The sequence below is a fragment of the Tursiops truncatus genome, chromosome 10 (assembly GCF_011762595.2).
Source record: "Tursiops truncatus isolate mTurTru1 chromosome 10, mTurTru1.mat.Y, whole genome shotgun sequence".
NCBI classification, from domain to species: Eukaryota; Metazoa; Chordata; class Mammalia; order Artiodactyla; family Delphinidae; genus Tursiops; species Tursiops truncatus.
Genome location: NC_047043.1, coordinates 20,769,333 through 20,793,304, shown reverse-complemented (window position 1 = coordinate 20,793,304; position 23,972 = coordinate 20,769,333). Strand labels below are relative to the sequence as shown.

General features: G+C 42.8%; 2 protein-coding genes across 4 annotated transcripts in view; one reads left to right on the top strand and one right to left on the bottom strand.

Moving 5' to 3' along the window:
* The window catches only part of SLC17A2 (solute carrier family 17 member 2), a 64,778-nt gene that overhangs the window by 328 nt on the left and 40,478 nt on the right, over nucleotides 1–23,972 (top strand). The window lies entirely within an intron of this gene.
* Nucleotides 2,866–17,828, bottom strand: TRIM38 (tripartite motif containing 38). Of its 3 annotated transcripts, none has more exons than XM_033863909.2 (8): nucleotides 17,741–17,828; nucleotides 17,571–17,606; nucleotides 15,609–16,154; nucleotides 12,983–13,078; nucleotides 10,980–11,210; nucleotides 9,954–9,976; nucleotides 9,746–9,858; nucleotides 2,866–4,634 (listed from the first exon to the last, which is right to left on the bottom strand). In XM_033863909.2, the coding sequence occupies exons 3-8, from the start codon at nucleotides 16,005–16,007 to the stop codon at nucleotides 4,111–4,113; spliced, it is 1,386 nt and encodes a 461-aa protein (XP_033719800.1). In that variant the 5' UTR covers nucleotides 16,008–16,154; nucleotides 17,571–17,606; nucleotides 17,741–17,828; the 3' UTR covers nucleotides 2,866–4,110. The 3 variants fall into 3 exon arrangements, with proteins under 3 accessions (XP_033719800.1, XP_019800782.1, XP_019800781.1); XM_019945223.3 differs by having other exon boundaries at nucleotides 17,711–17,815; XM_019945222.3 differs by lacking the exon at nucleotides 17,741–17,828 and having other exon boundaries at nucleotides 17,571–17,732.

Below are 23,972 nucleotides of genomic sequence, written 5' to 3'. Positions count from 1 at the left end.
TATCCCTCCCTTTCCTACGTTAGGAAACAGAAGTGGGGATTAATGAAGTGGTCTAGGCTCCAGTGATGTTTTCACCTGCAAACTTTAGCATTCTCCATTCCCATCTCCTCGGAAAGGTTCTCCCATCTGACTCACCAGCCCATAGTTTTCCACATTATCAAAGCCCCTCCAGGTTCCCAGCTCCTGGAGGGGTTGGCTGATGACAGTGAGAGTTATGGAAACAGAAGAGGTGGGTAGGGGAAGTGGGGGAAAGGGAAAGAGGGAGATAAGAATATATCAATAGTATTTAAAATAAATGTCCATATACTGTAACTCGGAAACCCTGAGGTAAACAAGAGAAGTGAAAACCTACTTACATACAATGATGTTCATTTGAACATAAGTTATAATTGCAAGAAACAACCTGAGCGTATGAGATCGCTACAGTCATTTAAAACCACATATTAGCATGTGTAATGCCATGGGGGAATGCTCACACTGAGAAAAACATGCAAGATCAAATATATGTATGGGGAAGGTGATTACCACCACAGTAGGAGTGTTCATTCCTTAGAACTGAGAGTATAATTTATTGTATTTTACAGTATTCCATAATAAATATCTGTTAATTTAATCATTTAATATCTATATCTTTCTATACATATATTTATATATAGAAAGAGGACAAGAGTGGGGGAGGTAGCAGTGGTTGCTGTCTCTGCAAAGTTGAGCTCAGATCTGGTTGTGGGTGAAGGTGGTAACTAAGGTGTGACCCCAGAATGCAGGGTGGTAGCACAGGGAAGGTGGAAAGGCAGTCACAGGTGCATTCCTGACCTGGTTCCCACTTTGAGCACTTGCTTTCATTTCCCTGGATGTCCTCGGAGGCACTGTGTAGATGGCGTCTCAGAATTGTTCGTCTGAAGCTCATTTGGTTGAAGCTTTATCCATCCACACCATTCCATCTTCAGTTGACGTTTTACTCCTGGGATGTTAATTCCCTAACACTTCGTGTCTGCCAAGCTGGTGATCAAAATGAGCTCACCCGGCTTCAGAAGAAGCTGGGGAAGACTACTCTCAACCTAGAACACATTATGCTCAAAGGCTCTTGGACCAAAATGACCTTGGCATTGTCTAGGACCGAAGAGAAGGCCACTGTATATGGAAAATGAGAAGTGGGAAGAACAGGTTATTAATCCAGGAAGGCAAGGTCTGCGGGGCCAGAATTTGCCTTCTAGGCCGTTATGAGGAGTTTGGACTTTACCTGAGAAGAGTCTCTTTCTGTGTCAGTTGGACTGTTTATGTTCCTCTGCCTCCTTCAGTTGCTATCCTGTCATTCCTGCTGTTCCCTGCCTGCGTCTCTGGTCCTCTGCCGTAGCACCATGTACCCCACACATACCTGACCCTTCATGCAATTACAGGGGGAGGGGGTGTCAAAAAGGTATGAGGAGGGGGCACCAGAGGGCCCCTCTTCTTTTATTTCCTGGCTAAATAGGTACCAGATGCTGAGGGTTTTCCAGACTGGACACATGAGACATTGGTCTGGGTGGGTGTGGGAGCCACACTCCCTGTAGCTCTCTGATGAATCTTGCTCAGGATTCTAACAATGTAGAGCTAAGCTGCCCGAGTTCATGTACTGCCTCACCAAGGTGGCAGGTGGCTTTGGACTAAGTTCTGGCTAATGGGAGGCAAGCAGAAGGTTGCAGGGTAGGTAGTAAAAGATAACTCTTGGATACGTGCCCTTTGCTCAACTTCTGAATCTCTTTCTCCATCTTACCTCTTGGAATGAAGGTGCGATGCCTGGAGCTTTAGAAGCTGTCTTGGAACCTAGGGATGGTGGGAGGGTTGCTAGAAGGCTTGGCGATTTTGTGGAGTTGCCATACCAGCCCTGGACTTTCTGGATTTCCTACACTTCCCCATCTGGACGGCCTTTACATGAGAGAGACATGAACTTGTTTCAGCCACTATCCTTTTGGGTTTTCTATTCTATAGAACTTAGTTGAGTCTTCAGCAGTACAATGAGTTGCTATCCTTAAAAAAAAAATGCAGCCATAATCCATGTGCTCTTTATTTGTTTTGCTTTTTCCCCTTATTTAATTGGAATTCTGTAACTTTCTGAATTTCATTTGTATGTATTAGTCTGTTTCGATTTTCTTTCCCCTTCTTCAGTCAGTTAGGTCTTTTAGTTTCTTTTTTAAAAAGTCACTTAGTCAAGGTTTTCAGTTTTATATGCACATAATTCTTCAAATTGTTCTCAAAATTATCTCCAGTATATGCTTTTTCATGTTTCCATTTTTTCTGTATTCTCCTTTTTAAAAAATCTTTATTAGAGCAGCCAATGGTTTATCTAATATAGTAGAATTTTTAACCCATAAGGACAAATAGGGCTTATTTTTCTTTCTATAACTTGCCTGCGCCACAATCAACTTGTAATTTCATCTTTATTATCCTATGGTTTCCAAAGATTTATTTTGTTAATTAAAATTATTTTTCTTTAGTTGAATGTTTATCATCATTTTTTCATGGTCAGCAGTTTAAGTGTTTAAGGACATAGAATTTTCTCTGAGCAAAGCACTCTAGGCCCTGCCACCGTTTTAAGGAGGCCACCCCTCACTGGGCAGGACTATACTTGGATAAGACAGGACTGCAGGGCACCTGGAGGTAGAGATGAACTTAGCAATATCCAGATGGTGCCTTCACTTATCCTGCACGAAGGTGGGGTCTCTCAGTTATCCAGTGGGTCTGAGGCTCCAGAGTGGGTACGTGTGCTTGGACTATGGGGACAGAGAACAATAACATTGGGGTTGCTTGTATAGGGGAGGAAACAATCATTTTCCTCTACCCATCTTAGGTTCTCCAACCAGGGACCTGTAAATAAGACTAACAAGAGAAAAACAAAAGTTTATTAACATGTTGTGAAATAATAATAAAACATATGTATGTATATATACACACACACACACACACACACACACACACATTGGCCTCTTCCCTTGGTTCCTAGTACAGAGCTCCTAAATCTCTTGGAACTTCCTAGGTGATAGGAATGTCTCTTGTTCTAATGAGGCAACTCTTGGTGAGCTCCTGGATAGATCAGGATGGGGACTAATCACCAGAAGGACCAGGCCATGAATAGTTGCTTGGAACTTTCAGCCTCACTCCCTAGCCTTTGGGAACGGAGGAGGGGCTGGAAATTAAACTGATGGTTGATCATGCCCACATGATGAAGCCGCCATAAAAATCCTCAAAGCACAGGGTTTGGAGATCTTCAGAATTGGTGAACACATCCACAGGCTGGGAGGGTGATGTACTCGAACTCCATGGGGACAGACGCTCCTGTGCTAGGGACCTTTCTGGACCTCATCCTATGCATCTTTTCATTTGGTTGTTTATTTGTATCCTTTATCATATCTTTTATTACATAACAGACCAGTAAACAAAGTGTTTCTCAGAGTTCTGTGAGGTATTCTAACAAATGATCAAACCCAAAGAGGGGATCATGGGAACCTCCAATTTATAGCCAGTCAGTCAGAAGCACAGGTGACAACCTGGACTTGCAACTAGCTTCTGAGATGGGGGTGGGAGGGTGGTTATTGCTCAAGCAGATCTCACCAGGTCTGGTAGCCGTCCACACTTACTGCATCAGATTATTGATGGCTCAGATTATTAATCATGTCAGTGGTTAGATAAGTCATTGCATTTTTGATTTTCATGCTCTTGTCTGCAGTTGACAGAGACAATTGCAGCTTTTCCTCATCCCCCATCTATGAGTTTAAATGGCACCAAACAAACTGGGAGAAGTCAGACCTCCTGGTCTCTGAGTCACCCTCCTGGGTCACTCAAGAACTCTTAGAAATCGAAACTCTGAACCCATTGAAGAGGGATGGAGAGGACAAAGCATAATCATCGCTATTATCTTGCTTTTCCCCAGCTCAGCCTGACCACTTGGGGTATTTTTACAGTCATTATAGTCATTTATTCAATGCAGATTTATTAAGTATGCACTAAAAACCCAGCACTGTTTTAGGTACAAGGAAATAGCTTCGAAGAAAAGAGACCACATTTCTGTCCTCGTGGGATTCAGATTATACTCTCTATGCTAGTTAAATCAAGGAGGAGACTTTGCTCCTTCCCTTACTCATCTGGGGGAGGCAGGAACAAAGGAGAATATTGATAGACCTGGAAATAGGGCCGGAGAGTGTCAGAGAAGGAGGCCTTTGGGAAGGTGAAGATGTGGGAACCAGTGGTCATGTTGTAAAAGGATACAACTCCAGCCTCGAAGTCCAGAAATATCCCCACAACCAGGGGCTGCTCCCTTAGGTGAAGGGAAGTTAGGGGAGAGGTAAGCGCTACATAGCCATTCTTTTTGCACAGTCTGATGGCCCAGAATCCAGACTGAGGCGTCTGCACCATGACAGTGTCCCTCTGCACAGTTTCCATACAGACTCCTAAATCCCACCCAGTTCCCTCTCCCACATCCACTTCAAAGTAATGTTTTCCTGAGGTGAAGCCTTCACAGCCCAGGATACAGGGTAAGGCACTAAATCTCCTAGAAGAAGTATCAAGATTCTCCTGGGGGCATCCACGAGTCACTTGTCTCCGATCCTCAGACAGAATTAGTTCGTAATAAGCTGTATCTGGATCCAGAGTCACGCTGACTGGGGGGGGAAAAAAAAGACATGATTGTTGTAGCTGAGAGCACAGTTTATTTTTAAAAAAACCAGCCTGCATTCAAATCCAAGCATTGTTTCTTTTTTTATTTTTATTTTTATTGTAGTATAGTTGATTTACAATGTTGTGTTAGTTTCAGGTGTACAGCAAAGTGAATCTGTTGTACATATACACATAACCACTCTTTTTAAGATTCTTTTCCCATATAGGTCATTACAGAGTATTGAGTAGAGTTCCCTGTGCTATACAGTAGGTCCTTATTAGATATCTATTTTTTATATAGTAGTGAAAATATGTCAATTCCAATCTCCCAATTTATCCCTCCCCCCACTTGCCCCACTGGTAACCATAAGTTTGTTTTCTATGCCTGTGACTCTATTTCTATTTTGTAAATAGGTTCATTTGTACCATTTTTTTAGATTCCACATATAAGCGATATCATATGATATTTGTCTTTCTCTGTCTGACCATCTCTAGGTCTATCCATGTTGCCACAAATGGCATCATGACGTTCTTTTTTCTGGCTGAGTAATATTCCACTGTATATATGTACCACATTGTCTCTTACTAGCTGTTGTGAGCTTAGGCAAATCATTCTCCAAGCCTCAGTTCTGTTAAATATAAAGTGGAAATCATCGTATCTGTCACCAAGCATGGTGGGGAGGATTGAAGGAGCTAATGCATGCTTAGTGCTTAGTAAAATTCCTGGTGTATAGTAAGTGCCCTGTAAACGGCAGTAATAATAATGATCTCATCATCATCATCTTCAACATCATCACCATCTTAGTCACTCAGAGAAGCCAAGGAGCAGAACTAACCAGAGTTAACATGGTTACTGTCCTCTCCAAAGCCCTTCCTCTCCCTTGTAGGACTTCTAGGAATCATGGAATGTTGGAGCAGAAATGAGACCTTCATCATCTCTACTTAATTACCATTAACACTGAGGATCGGAGAAGGAAAATGACACAACTAATGTCACAGCTTGTCATTGGAAAACCCAAAATTTTACCCAGGCTTCAGGACATACACCTAGTCCCCCGACTTTTAAGTGTAAGCTCTTCTTTCTTGCTTCAGGTAATGCTCTATAGGGATTAGTATAAAGTAACACACAAGAGACTAATACATATGAAAAATATCTGACTAGAGTCAAGTAAGACATAAAAAAGTAGATAAAGTGTGATACTGGCCAGCAATGCAATTTTAAAAATGAAAGGTGGTAATGGGGTGGTCCAGCAAGAGAGTTAGCAAACCACTGTGTTACTGGGTTAAACTCTGATCATTTGGGCTGTGGCAATACGGGAAATCAAGCATTAGGAAACACTTCCACTGATGGATGTTCTCCACTTGCCCCTCCAGATCACTCCCCACCTTTCTCCAGCCTGCTCTGTGTCCAGGAAGGCCAACCCCTATGGACACATCAACCAGGCTCCCTTCCCTCTGACTGCTATTTGGTTAAGCCAATGAGAAGCACTAGAGGAGACCACAGGGCAAAAAGAAATAGAGTTAGAAGTATTTAGTGCCCCAAGTCCCTCCCCACTAGCTATGATTTGGAGGGTCTGCATTCCTCTGCCTCTGGTTACAGCTCCCTCCATCTGCTACCAAAGCCTTGGGGAGGTAATGCCTCCCTACCTATTCCTAGCCCTGGTTTGCTTCACTGTTCCTTGATGATCACCCAAATCCTCCTCTTTGTAAATAATCCCTTTATTAAACTCTCTTCAGTCAGTCCTTATCATGAGCCTGACTCACAAAAGTTTCGGGCTTCATTAGTCTTCCCTGAATGATCCAGGAAAACCAAGCTGAGAAATTAAAATGTTTACAGGTTGGTAATACCACTAGAAAGATGGTTGATGCCCGAGCTCTTTGGAAACAAAAGTCATAGACCTTGAAGACAAATGTGTCTACTCTAAGTTTGAATCTCTATACATCAAAAGATAGGATGAAAATGTAAAATGCCATACGCATAACAGAAGATATTGGCTATAATAAGCTCCCATAAATCAATAAGGAAAAGAACCCAAAAGAAAAACTCTTAAAACACAGAAGAAGCCTGAAGGGCTAATGGACTTACTAAAAGAAGCTCAACCTCACTAGTGACATTGGAGAAACTCAAATTAAGTCCACAATTAGGTACCATTTCAAATCCATCAGATGGCCAAAAATTATAAGCAGAGAGTGAGGGAGATGTGAAACAGTGGGATCTCTTATGATGATGGTAGGGTATAAAGCGATACAATTTCAAGATCTGTAGTATCTAGTAAAATTAGATGTGCATCCCTACACAGCAGCATTTTTAATTCAAGGTATATCCCCAGAGGAAACCATTCACAGGACACAAGAAAGCATGGACAAGAAAGTTCACAGTAGTATTGTGTGTAATAGTAACAAACAAACAAAAACCAACTACACATACCTTCAGCGGCCACTCCACAAGACAATGATTTAAAAAATACATCATTTTCATTTTTTGCCACATTGCAGAGTGATTAAGAGAGTGAGTTCTAGAGAGATACTACCTGAGTTACCACCTGCTGGTTGTGGGAATTTACAACAGTCACGTAACCTCTCTGTGTTTGGGTTTCCTTATCTATAAAGGAAAAAATGCTACCTACAGAGAGGCTTGTGGTGTAAAACAAGATAACACACGTGAAGCTCTTCTCATCTGTCACAGAAAGAGTGTTCAGTATGTGTGAATCGTTTTTATTGGTGCTGGTGAGAGAGCGCATGTTGCTACATTGGAACAAGTAATCTGGTAACATGCGTTAAGATTAACAACAATCCCAGCTTTAGGTATACACTCTACAGGAATGAAAGCACCAGGATATAAGGTTGCATGGACTAGAAAGTTATTGCTGCAAATGTTATAATACCCAAGTGCTGAAAGCAGCCTGAAGCTCCATCGGTAGGAATATGGTTACGTATAGTTATGATGTACTATGGAATATTAGACAGCTTTAAAAAGCAATGGGTGAATAGGAAGAGACGATCTATGTATTAAATGTTTGTAAAAACATAGAGAAAGACCTAGGTCTTGTTACCTGCAGAAGGGTAAGAGAAACCTTGAACTTTTTTTCGTATCTCTCTATACTGTTTGAGTGATTACAATTTATTTATATTACTTTTTTAATAAGAAAAGCTTTAATAATGAGGGTTTCAAAAAGAAGAATTATCTAGTTAAAAGATGAGCTCATTTTAGAAACAGATAGACTTGAACCATGTTGTAATGCCTTCTGTGAAAGATAAGAGTAGAAAAGTCAACTCAGTTAAATCTGGACATAATTTATATAAAGTCCTTCCTTGCATCTGTACAGGATCAAATACAGAGTTGCTATTTTTTGGTAGTTGTTATTGTTGTTTGTTCTTGTTAACTTGAGGGGAAACTGAATACAGGTTCATAATCTTATCTAAAACCCCTGGGGCCAAATGAGTTTTGAAATTCAGATTTTTTTTTTTTTTTTTTTTTTTTTGCGATACGCGGGCCTCTCACTGTTGTGGCCTCTCCTGTTGTGGAGCACAGGCTCCGGACGCACAGGCTCAGTGGCCATGGCTCACGGGGCCTAGCCGCTCTGTGGCATGTGGGATCTTCCCGGACTGGGGCACGAACCCGTGTCCCCTGCATCGGCAGGCAGACTCTCAACCACTGCACCACCAGGGAAGCCCTCAGAATATTTTTGATGTTATAAAGGCAAACAATACAGACACTCTAAATTATATGCCCACCCCTGGAAGGGTCTAAGGCATTGTCTTGTAATCTAATGCATCAATATTTCTGCAGTAAAACATAAATGCAAACTAAGCGGGATAAATAAAGACTTTAAATAATCTCATATCAGTGCAGTTCAGGTTCGGCCACCGTGTCACTCAGACACAAGGGTAGCCTTCCGTGATCCTGCCTCTTGGTGTTCATACCCTTATGCAGTTCCTTCCCTTTGAGTGTGGGCAGGACCTGTGAATTGCTTCTGACCAATAGAATATGGCAAAAATGATGGGATGTGACTCCTGTGACTATATTTCATTTTATAAGTCTCCATCTTTCTGGCAGACTTGCTCTAGGGACTCTCTCCTGAGCTTACTCTGAAGAAATAATTGGCCATGTTGGGAGGCCCATGTGCAAGCAGCTGATGGCTCGCTTCTAGAAGCTGAGGGCAGCCTCTGGCCAACAGCCAGCAAGAAGCCAGGGCCCTAAGTCCCATAACCATAAAGAAATAAATTCTGCCAACAACCTGAGTGAGCTTGGGAGAGGATTCTTCCCCAGTCTAGCTTCCAGGTAAGAACACAGCCAGGCTAACACCTTAATTGCAGCCTTGTAAGACCCTAAGCAAAGGACCCAACTAAGCTGTGCCCAGCTTTATCTCACAAAACCTGAGATAATATATGTGTATTGCTTTAAACCACTAAATTTGTCTGCAGCAATAGATAATTAATACAGCCACCAAATCATTTTAGGCTAGGTCCAATTTTGCAGCCAAACAAGTTATGAAAAAATTGTCAGTTATCAGAACTTTTGGAATCTTGTAATTGTGGATAAGGGATGGTGGAAATATAGCAAGCACTGATGAAGAGAATCAAAGAAGCAGGAAGCTCAGGCTTTGGAACTGGTAAACTTGGTTTCTGTCGTGGTTCTAACATTTACCATCTGTGTTATCTGGGCCAAGGCCCTAAAACATTTGGACCACCGTCATAATATTCACCTCCCTTTCTTGCATTGCTCTGAGAATTGACCAAAATATTAACAATAAACACTATGTCCCAGACACTGCTAAGCACTTTACACATGTTGACATATTTAATTTTACCGACAACCCAATGAAGTGAGAGTTGTTAATATTTTCATGTTTCAGATGGGGAAACTGAGGAGGTTATTTGCCTGGAATGACACAGCTGATAAGTGAGAGAGCAGGAATTTGAAGGGTCTGCACAGGTAACCAGCATGCCATGTCCCTGTCTAAGCACTGGAGCAAACTAACAAGGGAGAGGGTGACAGCTCAACTGAAAAGATCTGAATGACCCCTCTGGCTGTGAGCCTGCCCAGGGATAGGTGGTGAACTTGGTTACCACTTAAGGTCCCTCTGTCTGTAGCATTTAGGGTTTCTTCACCTACCTTGATAGCTCCTTAACACTTTCTTCACATCAAAGTAAAGCTCAGAAACATTGCACACAGTGTGAAGGTCCAAAGAGGGGGCCTCTGGTTGTTCTAGCTTCACAGCCCAACTCCTAGAATAAGCAGAGACCAAGACTTCTTCAGTGGTAAATTCCATTCAGCTCTATATACCCACACCCCTTCCCTCCTGCATTTGTCCAGGACTCACCTGCTCAAAGTATCTTTCACATCCTATGGAGAAAGACAAAATGTAAGTGTGGGAACATCAGCATTTCATGGGACTTGGCATGTGGGGCTGTTCTCTATAAACACTCCTTACAAAGAAGTAAAGAGAGTAACCCTGGCCTTAGATATCGATGGATACCCAGATAGAATGATTTCCATCCCGGCCCCCTGGGATATTCAGCATATCAGAATGTTTATCTTCCTTGCTGTGCTCTGTGGAGAGCTGCAGTGTCTGCAGTCACATCTACCTGCGGGCTGCTTAGGATAGAGGGCCAAGAGCTTTGCCCATGCTCCCTCTGGAAAGACTTGCTTTCAGTGACCTAATTTCCTTCAGAGTGAGCCCACAGTAGAGACCATTCATTGCAAAGGTCCGTAGTGGTGAATCCATGCATAGCCCCTGTGATGGGCCATTAAGATGGTAGCAGCAGGTATCACATGGTGGTGGGACAGTCATGCTACATTCTCAGGCTACAGTGTGACCTCCAGTTCTATGAGTGGGCAATAGAAAAAACAGCTCCAGTCGTAGTTTGTCTTAATGGGCTGGATCCATTATGCAGCTGAAAGAAGGCCCCGAAAGAGCTCTGGAGGGCTCTACAAGCAAATCAGGGAGAAGGTTATCACTCATAACCTTCTTTTGGCTGCCCCACTTTGTCACCCACCAGTCATCTGGAGGAGTATTTCAGGAGACAGTTTGACAGTCAGAGTTTTGTGAACATGGGACAGAGGCAAATGGTAGCAAAAGTTATCCCATGGTTCCATTTGGCCAAGGAACCCACCATATCTATATATTTTCTGATTCACCTAAAGCCGCTCTGTAGACTAGTGAAGGCCACCTTGCAAATATTGCTGTGTATCCAAAAGAAACATTACTTTAAATTCCCTACGCTAATGTGCCATTTTTGAGTGAAACAGGCAGGCCTCGCCCAGCTTCCCATGCTTCCTCACCATTCTCCTCCTAAAAGCTCAGGAACAGATACCTTCCTTCCCTTCTCCAAGTGCATGGCCTTACCTGCAGCAGATTTTGGGCTGAGCCCTGACATTTATGCTCTAGTTGCAGGATGTAGCTCTCGAGTTCATGGCTCTTCTGTTCAAGATTGGCCTCATTGTCCCTCAGTCTCCTCAGAGTCTGCTCTTTTTCTTTCTCCAGTTTCCATAGGTAAGACTTCTCTTCCTCATGAAGGAAGCTCTGGAGATTCTTAAAGTCAGACTGGATTTTTTGTTTCTGAACTTCTATCTTCTCCTAGAGCCAAGAAAGGTGGAAACCAACCAAATGTCCACTGTTGGATGAACTGATAAACAAAATGCAGTGTATAGATATAGTGGAATACTATTCAGCCTTAAAAATGAATGAAATTCTGATACATGCTAAAACATGGATGAATCTTGAAGACATTATGCTAAGTAAAATAAGCCAGAAAAAAAAAAGAACAAATATTTTATGATTCCACTTATATGAGGTATCTAGAATAGTCAAATTCATAGAGACAGAAAGTAGAATTGTGGTTACCAGGAGTTACGAGGAAGAAGGAATGGAACTGTGCACATAAAAATAGTTAAACAGTAAATTTCATTATGCATATTTTAACACATACATACACAAAAGAACGTTTGCTCGGCTACCATAATATTATTTTCCCATGAATCATTCGAGCTGGAAGAACGTCCCAAATTGCCCGCTGCAGAGTCATGCCCGAAAGGCAGGTACTCAGATGTGGGAGAGGTTATCACCTTATTAATATCCTTCTTCAGCCAAGGTGCAGGAGTGCTAGATAATTTAATCATGGGACTACGGCCAAGGTTAAAAACTTTATCAGTGACAAAGATAAAAATGAGTTTTTACTCAGGATATAAGAAAGTAGCTCTGAGTCTGAGGGAATTTCTTGAAGCAAAAGTTTGTAATGAACATCACCAAGACTGGACTTTAAGACAACCAGGCTATTAGGAGAGTCCATGATTCTCAGCAGCGGGAGGTCTGGGTATCAGGCATTTGTCATAGTTAACTACGAAATAGTCATCCACCAACTCGGGTCCACCTACTCATCCTTACGTATAAGAAACCAAATGGTACACCTTGTCGGACTCAGCTTTCATTTGGGGAGATAAGAATTGCAGTTTCCATGACTGCTTTTTCAATTTACGCAGGGTTTTGATGACTGTGATGCTGTGGTAGAGGGTCATTGACAGGGTTTCCATATGTATTCGTTATAATCAAGATCCTCCCCATTGCCCAAGATCCCAGAAATGAGGGAAGCAAGAGTGTCCTCTGGGAGTTCAAGTTCAACAACTGTACACAAAGGATTAGGCAGAGGTTGGAAGGTTGGAAGAAACCTCTGAAGGAGGCAAAATGGCTCACTGGCCTGTGGGATTTGACTGTAAGCCGATTAATTACATAAATATTTCCATAAAGGAATGCATCTCTGATCACGGGGAGGCTGGTCAGCCATGACAGTCTTTCAGACCCTAGAGGCTACAGTGCCAAGTGTGTAGGTTCTTGGAGCACTCTGGCCCTCCTTATAAATCAGATAGATTTCCTTCTTCAGTCTAATGAGCTTGAGTAATACGAACCTCAACCTGGAGTGATTCTGTTTTCTTAGTGCTCACAAAGGGTGGCTTCTGAACCTGTAAGGCTGAAAGCCATACCCTGCACTGTGGTACATGTGCCAAAGCAATACGGTTAATAAGGCCTTCAAATCCAGAAGGTACTTGGAGATATTAAGAACTGAAACCCAGTCAAGAAGGGCTCTAGGTAAATGGGCACACCTGTTCTGCTTCTCCTAACTGAGGTTTCGGGACCCTAGCCGGTTACTACTGAAAGGTTGAAGGGGTTGGAGATAAATTCTCATAGATATTAGACAACGAGGGACATAAAAACAAATGTGCTTTCTTCTTTGGGTTTTATCTGTTTGGTCTGGTTTAGTGAGAATAAGCCATCACTATGCTTTGCTCAATCATCCCCTGTACCTAAGCTCTAGGATGGAAACTAGCTTGAGATCAATAAACCCAAACTCTTACATTCCATTCGGTTATTTGCTTTGCCGTGAACACCTTCAGGTTCATACATTCCTCTTCCAGTTGCCTCAATTTTGTCACAGCTTCCTGGAGCTTCTCCTGAAGGAAAAATTGGGTGAATAAAGTCTTTTCAATTCAACAATTCTTCATTGGGCACCTAAGGAGCATCCCAGCCCTCCAAGACTATTAGAATAGCCTGACTATTGAATATGTATTGAGTCCTTACACTTTACCAGGAAGCATGCTGAAGGCTGTATAGGCAGTAACATATTTGATTCCCTTGGCAACACTGAGCAGTTAGTAGGATTTTTAGCATCATTTCTGTGCCGCAGAAACTGAAGCTTAGAAAGGGGATAAATAACTTGCTCAAGATGCTGTAACTGGTGGGTGGTTGGGCTGTGATCCCAGCTGACCCTGAGCCTGAGCTCTATCCACCACCAGCAGTCTTGCCAGGGAAATTCTGCACATAAAACAAGATAAAAATCACCTAAAAAGATTTTATGAAGTAATGTGCTGACCCAAACAGAACCAATATCAGAGTGTTTGGCACACATGGAACTTTGTATGTATTATGGTGAGTCAGGAAGGAAAGACAGACTGAGATGCCAGCTGAAGTTGTTAGAAACAGTTAATGGAGGAGGGGAGCTTGGAGACCTTTTGAAGAATGGTATCATGAAGCCCTTTAAAAATGAGTTAGTATCCATATGAAGCTTTCAGGTTATTTTTCAAAATAGTTTCTCACATTTTCATGGAAAGCAAGTTTAAGCTAAACCAAGTTGCTACTTGTGGTCAACACTGAAAGAATTGGCTCTGGGACTTCCCTGGTGGTCCAGAGGTTAAGAATCCGCCTTGTAATGCAGGGGACGCAGGTTTGATTCCTGGTGGGTGGAACTAAGATCCCACATGCCGCAGGGCAACTAAGCAACTAAGCCTGTGCACTCTAGAGCCTGCACGCTGAAACCAAGACCCGACGTAGCCTAATTAATTAATTAGAAAAAAAAAGAAATTTTATCTTGATTTAAAAAGAAAAAGAATCGGCTCTTGTCCTAAAGCCAATAGGTATACTCAGTTCTCACGTGCTCTCAAGAAAGGGCTCTATAGAACTTGTTAGCAAAAGACTGTATTGCCCTCACTATGTGCCAAGTGCTATTCTAAGCTTTACATGTATTAATGTCCCTAAAGCTTATAACAACCTCCTGAGCATGTATGTTGGAGACAAAGGGAACCACTATTATCCCCACTGATAGCCGGGGAAACCAAGGCATGAAGACATTACATAACTTTGCTCAGAGTCACCCATCTAATAAGTAGCAGAACTAAGATTTCAAACTAAGCAGTCTGACTCTCAAGGCTTAGAACCATCACCCCGTGCTGCTCCTTTTACTACTTGGTGGGAAAATAATTCCAATGGGAATATCCCCATTACAGTAATTAGCTGCTCCATGGAGTTTAAGGAAGAGCTGCCATGTGCCGAGTGGTGGTCAGTATTGACGTGTCCTGATGAAGGACCCAGAACCTTAATAGAAGACCACCTCCACGTCATAGGGGAGGGAATAAGGAGCTCACACTGGGGACGACAATTTTCTCAAATCTAGCTAGGGCAGAGAAGGAATAAGGCAGCAGGACAATGCCCCCTCCTTCGTTCCACAATAGCAAAGGTCAGCCTTCCTTAATATGCTTTTAAGTGATAAACAGGAGTTGCCCAAAACCTCTCCCTCCATTTCATACTCCACGACCAATCACTTCCAAACCCTTCCACTCATTCCCCTTCCTGAATCTTGCTTGGAACTGCTCCCTTTCCCCTTTCTTATAGGAATAATCTAAATTTTACTCTTTGGTATTCCTTTCATTGTATCAGTACCAGAATGTTCTTTTCAATGTCAACCTGATCCTTCACTGTGCAAATGAAAATCCCCCCGTGGCCAGGACTACTCTGGGCTAGGGCTTAGACTCCGAGCGGATCCCAAGTTCTGGGCCCTGACTTCCTCTCCCATGACATCACCTGCCTTCCCTGCACACACGCTCTGGCCTGGTCACAGCGAGTCAGGTACGCTCTCATAGCTGTGCCTTTGTGCAAGTGGGCCCCTCGGTCTGGAATGCCCTCTCTCTGCTCCATACTTCTATATCTGGTTACTTTTTATGTGTTCTTCAAGAGTCACTTTTGGGAAGATTCCTCAGTTACCACTCCACACCCCTTGGTGCTCCTCTCCACCATCCAAATCAGGGGACTTCAGGCAGGCTTTTTGCTGGTTTGTCTGCCCTACTAGACTGTAGGATACCTAAAAGGGGGTGTGTCTTCGTCCCCTGTGTTTTCAGACTCTATCCCATGGACTTGCACATTGTGCTTTCTCAGATTACACAGACGGTGTGAGTCAATAAAACATGCAGGTGTGCATTGGAGCACATGGCATTCTAGGGCAGGGAGGAGTTCATCAAGAGTGGACAGGGACAAGAGTGACCATCAGGCCTTGGTTCAGTGAGGACCCATCATAAACTACTTCTCAGAAGAATGACATGATGAAAGTTATATTTCAGGATCCTAATCTTGGGTTTCAGGCTAAATAATTTCAGGTCTTGGGGGGCAACATGAGGCCGGGTACTCGCCAAGGTCCTCTGGCCCACCACTCACCTTGTAACCTTGGCACGCATCTTCCACCAGAGCTGTGGTGTGCCCTTTGTGCTGCAATCCTCGATCACAGCGCCAGCAGATGAGCTGGCCCTCATCTTCACAGAACAGATGGAGCTTCTCTCCATGTTCCTCACATGACATTTCCTGGTCCATCTCCTTGATGGCTTCAATGAGGTTTCCCAGCTGCCTGTTGGGTCGGAGGCTCGCCATTTTAAATGGCATCCGACACTGGGGACAGGAGAACATGTCCAGCCATGGTTGCATCTCACAGAAGCTCACTATGCACAAGTGGCAGTAGCTGTGTCCACAGCTGATGCTCACTGGCTCAGTTATCAGTTGCAGACAGATGGAACAAGTGGCTTCCTCCCTCATCTTCTTGGTGATTGGGGTTGAGGCCATGGCTTTTCCTGAAAATCTCTAATATTGGATCTAGAGGCAGAGATGAAGCAGCCAGAACTTTCCCACAGTGATGGAACTTCACCTTGTCTGAGCCTCTTTCCGACGCACTAGCTGCCACTTGCCTCCACAGGTCACGTGGTCTTCTCTCTAGAGAGGAGAAATAGATTGGAATTTAGAAGACGCATCAAATGGAGCTGTGCTGTGGAATATGGTAGTGGCTATTACATGTGGCCACTTTGAATTAATAACAATTAAATAGAATTTAAAATTCCATTTCTCACACCCACTAGCCACATTTCAGTGCTTAATAGGCACAGGTGATCGGTGGCTACACGAAAGCCCAGATAGAGAACATTCCATTATTGTGAAAAGTTTTCTTGGACCAAGCACTGAGAGAGATAGAGAAATGAGGCAGACTTCTTCACCAAAGTTGCAGCAAGAGCGAGAACTCAGTGAGGGATCGTCAAACTCTTCCTGCTCTAATGAATATTAAGAATAATTAGTACCAGAGTTATTTCTTTATAACTGGTAGTAACACTTACATCCAGGTAACCCAGGTAACTGGGTGGTCTATGAAGGATTTCATTGAGACAATCACATTTGATTCTAATTTTTTGTTGCTGTTTGTTTGTTTGTTTTGGCCGCGCCTCTCAGCTAGTGGGATCTTAGTTCCCCGACCAGGGACTGAACCCGAGCTCTGGGCAGTGAAAGCGAGGAGTCCTAACCACTGGACCGCCAGGAATTCCCTAAATTTGACTCTAATTAAACCCTCACTCCCACCCCACAAAGAACAAAAGACACCAGGTTAATAAAGTCCCCAGTGGAGACCCAACCAGGATGATAATGAAAGTAAAAAAGACAACCAGAAAAACCAACAAGTTCTTTTTGCCCTCCCTGACCTGAGGAAAAGAGAATTGGAAAGACAGCTGGGAAGAGAAGGGGTTGGTCCTGGGGTGCAGAGCTCCTGGAGAGCTAGGGAAGTGACCATCTATCTTTTCAGGCCAGGACTTGTCTCTCAGGAGAAGTTCAGGGTGACTGGAACACAGGGGGTTGGCAGAACCCAGGATGTGGGGAGGTGGGAAGCAGATGGGGAAGGTGGGGCCTCTATAGGATCCTGGGTGCTGGACACCTAGTGTCCACCAGCAAGGACCTGACAACTAATAGACAAAGGAGGGGTGACTAGGAACAAAGGACTCGGTCCCTTCACCCACTGCTCCGGCTGCTTCGTGAACCTAGCCCTGTTCCCTGCTTCCCCATTCCTGGGATTTTGTCAGGGAGGGCAGCAGAGGACGGAGGAAGAGAGTGGCTTTTCCTTTGAACTGACAGTGGCAGAATTAAAAGCAGGGATTCAACTAAAGTTACTGGATAGGCTATGTCCCTCTAATAACCAGGACCACTCTCTTGGATCCGTAGAGAATTTCTTCCGGAGACTTCTATTCTTTGGCAGGTTATCTCCCCCAAGAGACACACTAGGCTCCGCTCTGCCAGGGGTGCTTTGCTCCCGGGGAGAAGGACGTCCCCTCCTCTGAGGACCCAGGGTTCCTGTCCTGGGCCTTCACTCACCTCACATCCTGGATCTTCGGAGATCTGACATGGAGTCTGGCGAAAGAGAAAGCAGACAGGGTGTGAGAGCTATGAAGCACAGTCCTGACCACACACACACACACACACACACACGTCTCTTTTCCCTCCACCGAAAAAACCTGGGCCTGGACCCTTCCCACTCGCTTCACCATGCAGCAGGCACATATGCACTGCTAGCTCCCTCCGTAGCTGCCGGTTCCGGAGATCTGGGTGAGGAAGTTAACTCAGACTGGACTAAACTGAGAAGTGAAACTGCGGTGGGAGGTGGCGCCCTGTAGATCCGGGGAGGAAGCTCGTGAGATTGCCGGTGTCTTTTGCACTCAGTTCTGAAAGGGAGGGGAGACAGTAGGAAAAATATTTTTCTTTTACAGCAATAAAACGAAGGGACAACTTAATAATTCAGTAAACTCTTTTGTGACCCCAGCACAGAGGATCTAAAAGCAGGAAGTCTGCCGAGTTCACAGACCCTGACGTGAGATCTTTCTACTTTTGCCACCAACCCCCTTGGGATTTATAAGCCTTTCTGGCTGATGTTATGTTTTACTATTTTTAGTCGCCGATTGTTTTAGAACTGCTCTGAAGGGTGTGGTGAAAAGAGGGGCCGTACAGTAATAGGGCTCATTGGTACCAGAGACTTTGCTCAAGCCGTTCTCCCATTCTTTTCTGTCCTGATACTGTGTCTCATTTTCCTCCTCGGTATCCCTCCGCAAGATTCAAATACTTATCAATAGTCAGAGTTAGGCACCGAGGACAGCAAACGGGAGCCACTAATGGCCCAGCAGTGAGTGGCCTCAGCTGGGGGCCATCACCTGCAACGTGCAGGAGCGACTGTGGGGTCTGGGGTTGAGTACTTGCTGCCTCAGCTTCAGCCTCTGCAGTTCAAAGTGAGAGCAAAAATACTGCCCCTACCCAATTTAGAGTTATTATTTAATGGGCCAAAAATAAATAAATAAGACCCTGCCACATTTATAGCCTTAGGTGTAAGAGGTATTTATGATAAGTGCACAATAAGTGTTTGCTTAGGAAATAAATATATGCAGTGGCCCAAAGGAGCCAGTAAGGAAGGCTGAGGACACAGGCAGGGGAAGTTAAATTTGGCTTCTGAGAGCTGCCTGGGGTAAACTCTGGGCCCCTAGCTTGGCAGGTCAGCTGCTGACCTTGAAAGCTCACGGAAGCCTGTGCTCAGGGCAACGGACCCACAGATGGAGCCTGGGGGGAGGTGGGTGCAGCCACAGTCCTGCTGGTCCAGCAGCTCAGTCTGGAGGCAAAATTGTGAAACAGGTTCCTCTCTTCCCACCCAAACAGGAGTCTCTCTTCAGCACTGCATCCTCCTGGGTGCCCACAGAGCCTTCTGTCATTTTGCCACCAGGTGACTGAATCATCGTTCTCAGGCATGTCCTGTGGTAGCAGGCCCTGCACACAGTACAGGACAGATCTACTCCTGAGGCAACCAGCACACAGACAGAAGAGAAAGAACGAGCCCCTGTATCCCTGATCTAATGATGACCCCTTACAGATTCCCACGACTTTATTGTTGTGGCTGTGACTCTGAACGTAGGCACAGCTCACCCCAAATTTGTCCTGTCAAAGGATCAGGAAAAGGAAGCTAGTGAATGCCCAAAAGAAAACAGACTGCCACTACAGGCAACACAGGCAAGACAAAAGCCTCAACCTCATGATGGGGACTGTCTTGTGACAGCTGCCCCATCTTGCACCTGTTTCTTGTTGCATGAAGGAGGGACTGGTTCACACAGAGAGCTGCAGGTCTTAAAGGGGAGAGGGATGCAGATGAGGCTTCAGAGATTTGGTCTCCAAAGGTGAGCCTAGGGAGAGACCAATCGGAGCTGCCCCATGGGGGATGCATCCCCTCCAGTATGTGAGGCTGGGCTTGACCCTGTGAGTCTGGGCTGTAGGAAGCTGAAGACCCAGAATGGCGAGTGGGCCACTGGAGTCTCCTTAAAAAGGCCTGGACTCTGGCTGCTCCTTCTGTGGGGAACAGTCATCCCTTAGATATCCCTAGGGTGCCTTCCCTCAACTCCTTCAGGTGTCTCTTCTCAGCCAGGCTTACTCTGACCACCTAGTTTACAGCTGCACCCCTCCCCCGCTCCCAAGCCCTCTAACAGTGCTCTCTTTTGTTCCCTTGGCACTTATTACTGAATATTTTATTCATGTATCTTGCTTATTGTCTGCCTCCTGCATGAGAATGCAAATTCCACAGCGGTAGAGAGTTTTGTCTGTGTTTTTAATTGATGAATCTCGAGTGTCTAGAGTGGTTCCAGGCATAGTGGTATGTGTTAAACAAGAGAGTAACTTTCTATGCTGCACTAAACACACATCATAGGAGGTGTGCACACATGCGTGTAATGTACGTAGTGTGGCGTGGGTGATATGTGAGATGTGTAATGGTTTGTGCTATATGTAGTCTGTGATGCATGCTTGCATGTGTGTGATTTGTGTGATATGGTGTCTGGTGTGTATGTGTGTGTATAGTGTATGTTGTGGGGTGTGTGGTGGTGTGTGCTAGGTGTGGACTGTGGTACATGGTTTGTGTTTGTGTGATATGTGCGCTGGGGTATGTCTGTGGAGTGTGAGCAGAGTGTGTGTATGTACATGTTGGAGGTGGTAGGCAAGTTAACATGGCGAATAGTGCCAGAAAATACCAGAATCCATGATGGCTACTGGTTTTCTAGAGAGCTGTTTCTCTCTCCTGTGGGATATATTAATGATTTGAACTGGAAGAAAATGAAAATGAAAGAGAAGACCTAGGCTTCTGAGAAAGAGAGCTTAGCAGAGGTTTGATAAGAGCACACTGCAAAAGTGATCTTGAGGACAAATTTTTCAGATGAGCAAAGGGGAGAGAGGAAGCAACACCCAGAGGTAAGAAGAGAGGACACAGGATTATAGGTTTTAAAAAAAAAGCCTGAGAGAAGACTTATCTGAGCTATTCAGAATGATGAGCATGACAAAGACCTCTCCAAAGAAGTCTTAGCATCCTTTGCAAGTAGTTTGTACCTATATCTCTCATGATATGAATGACTGTTTCACTGCAGCCTGCTCTGAGGTGAGCTGGGACTTAAAAGAGGGCATTTTGCTTGGCTGGCCCTAGGAAGAGCTGGTAATAGCACACCTAACAAGAAAAGGATGTGTGCTCTCACCATTTCTATTCAACATTGTACTGAAGGTTCAAGGAAATAAAAGGCATCCAGATTTAAAAGGAAGAAGACAAATACTCTATCTGCCAATAACATAATTTTGTATACAGAAAATCTTAAGGAATCCGTATACAAAAAATATAGATCTAATAAATGAGTTCAGCAAGGTTGCAGGATACAAGATCAATATATAAAATTTCATTGTATGTCTATATACTAGCGATGAACAATCTGAAAATAAAATTAAGGAAATAATCATTTATAATAGCATCAAAAGTAACAAAATACTTAGGAATAAAATGAACAGAAGCAAAACAAAATTGTACACTGAAATTTGTAAAACATCATTGAAAGAAATTGAATTGACCTAAATAAATAGACATTGCATGTTCATGGATTAAAAGGCTTCATATTATTAATTAGCAGTACTTCCCAAGTTGTTCTACAGACTCAGTGCATGCCTATCAAAATTCCAGCTGGCTTTTTTTTAGACATTGGCAAGCTTATCCTAAAATTCATCTGGAAATACAAGAGGCCCACAATAACCAAAACAATCTTTAAAAAGATCAGAGTTGCAGGACTTGCAGTTTGCAATTTCAAAACTTACTATAACACTACAATAATCAAGGCTATGTGTTACTATCATAAGGATAAACCTATAGGGCAATAAAATTTAGTAGAGTCTAGAAATAAACCCATACATTTATGGTCAATTAATTTTAACAAGAGTGCCAAAACAGTTCAATGTACAAAGAATAATCTTATTACCAAACAATAGTGGGACAAGTGCATAATCCATATGCAAAAGAATGAATTTGGAGCCCTACCTCCCACCATATACAAAAATTAACTCAGAATGAAACAAAGATCTAAATGTAAGCACTAAAACTCCATACAACCCTGAGAAGAAAACTTTGGGGCAAATCTTTGTAATCTTAGCTTAGCAATGGTTTTTTGGATGACACGAAAAACACAAGCAATAAAAGAAAAAACTAGCTGAGTTGGAGAGCATCAAAATTAAAGACTTTTGAGCTTCATAGGACTCCGTTAAGAAAATGAGATGACAGCCCACAGAATGGGAGAAAATTTTTGTGAATTATATATCTGACAAGGGACTTGTATCTAGAATGGTAACTTGTATATAAAAAGTTCCTACAACCCAATAAGAAAAAGATAAATAACCCAACTTAAAAATGGGTAAAGGATCTAAGTATACATTATTCCAGAGAAGACATACAAGTACCCAATAAGCACCTGAAAAGATATTCAACAACATTAGTCATTATGTAAATGTAAAACAAAACCACGAGATACCACTTCACATCCTCTAGGTTAGCTATAATAATAATAAAAAAAACCCAGACAATAACAAGTGGAGAAATTGGAACCCCATACGTTGCTTGTGGGGATGTAAAATGGTGCAACATTTTTGGAAAACAGTTTGGTAGTTCTCTAAAAAGTTAAACATAGAGTTACCATGTGATCCAGCAATTCTACTTCTATGTAAATACCTAAGAGAATTGAAAACATACTCATGTAGAAACTTGTACATGATTGTTTATAGTAGCATTATTCACAGTACCCCCAAAGTAGAAACAACCCAAATGTCCATCTACTGATCAATGGACACATACAATGTGTTAAATCCATACAGTGGAATATTATTAAGCCATAAAAAAGAATGAAGACAAAGACTATTAGAAGAGACAAAGAAGGACACTACATAATGATCAAGGGATCGATCCAAGAGGAAGATATAACAATTGTAAATATTTATGCACCCAACATAGGTGCACCTCAATACATAAGGCAAATACTGACAACCATAAAAGGGGAAATCGACAGTAACACATTCATAGTAGGGGACTTTAACACCCCACTTTCACCAATGGACAGATCATCCAAAATGAAAATAAATAAGGAAACACAAGCTTTAAATGATACATTAAACGAGATGGAGTTAATTGATATTTATAGGACATTCCATCCAAAAACAACAGAATACACATTTTTCTCAAGTGCTCATGGAACATTCTCCAGGATAGATCCTATCTTGGGTCACAAATCAAGCCTTGGTAAATTTAAGAAAATTGAAATTGTATCAAGTATCTTTTCTGACCACAACGCCATGAGACTAGATATCAATTACAGGAAAAGATCTGTAAAAAATACAAACACATGGAGGCTAAACAATACACTACTTAATAATGAAGTGATCACTGAAGAAATCAAAGAGGAAATCAAAAAATACCTAGAAACAAATGACAATGGAGACACAACGACCCAAAACCTGTGGGATGCAGCAAAAGCAGTTCTAAGGGGGAAGTTTATAGCAATACAAGCCCACCTTAAGAAGCAGGAAACATCTCGAATAAACAACCTAACCTTGCACCTCAAACAATTAGAGAAAGAAGAACAAGAAAACCCCAAAGCTAGCAGAAGGAAAGAAATCATAAAAATCAGATCAGAAATAAATGAAAAAGAAATGAAGGAAACAATAGCAAAGGTCAATAAAACTAAAAGCTGGTTCTTTGAGAAGATAAACAAAATAGATAAACCACTAGCCAGACTCATTAAGAAAAAAAGGGAGAAGACTCAAATCAATAGAATTAGAAATGAAAAAGGAGAGGTAACAACTGACACTGCAGAAATAAAAGAGATCATGAGAGATTACTACAAGCAACTCTATGCCAATAAAATGGACAATCTGGAAGAAATGGACAAATTCTTAGAAATGCACAACCTGCCAAGACTGAATCAGGAAGAAATAGAAAATATGAACAGACCAATCACAAGCACTGAAATTGAAACTGTGATTAAAAATCTTCCAACAAAGAAAAGCCCAGGACCAGATGGCTTCACAGGCGAATTCTATCAAACATTTAGAGAAGAGCTAACACCTATCCTTCTCAAACTCTTCCAAAATATAGCAGAGGGAGGAACACTCCCAAACTCCTTCTACGAGGCCACCATCACCTTGATACCAAAACCAGACAAGGATGTCACAAAGAAAGAAAACTACAGGCCAATATCACTGATGAACATAGATGCAAAAATCCTCAACAAAATACTAGCAAATAGAATCCAACAGCACATTAAAAGGATCATACACCATGATCAAGTGGGGTTTATTCCAGGAATGCAAGGATTCTTCAATATACGCAAATCTATCAATGTGATAAACCATATTAACAAACTGAAGGAGAAAAACCATATGATCATCTCAATA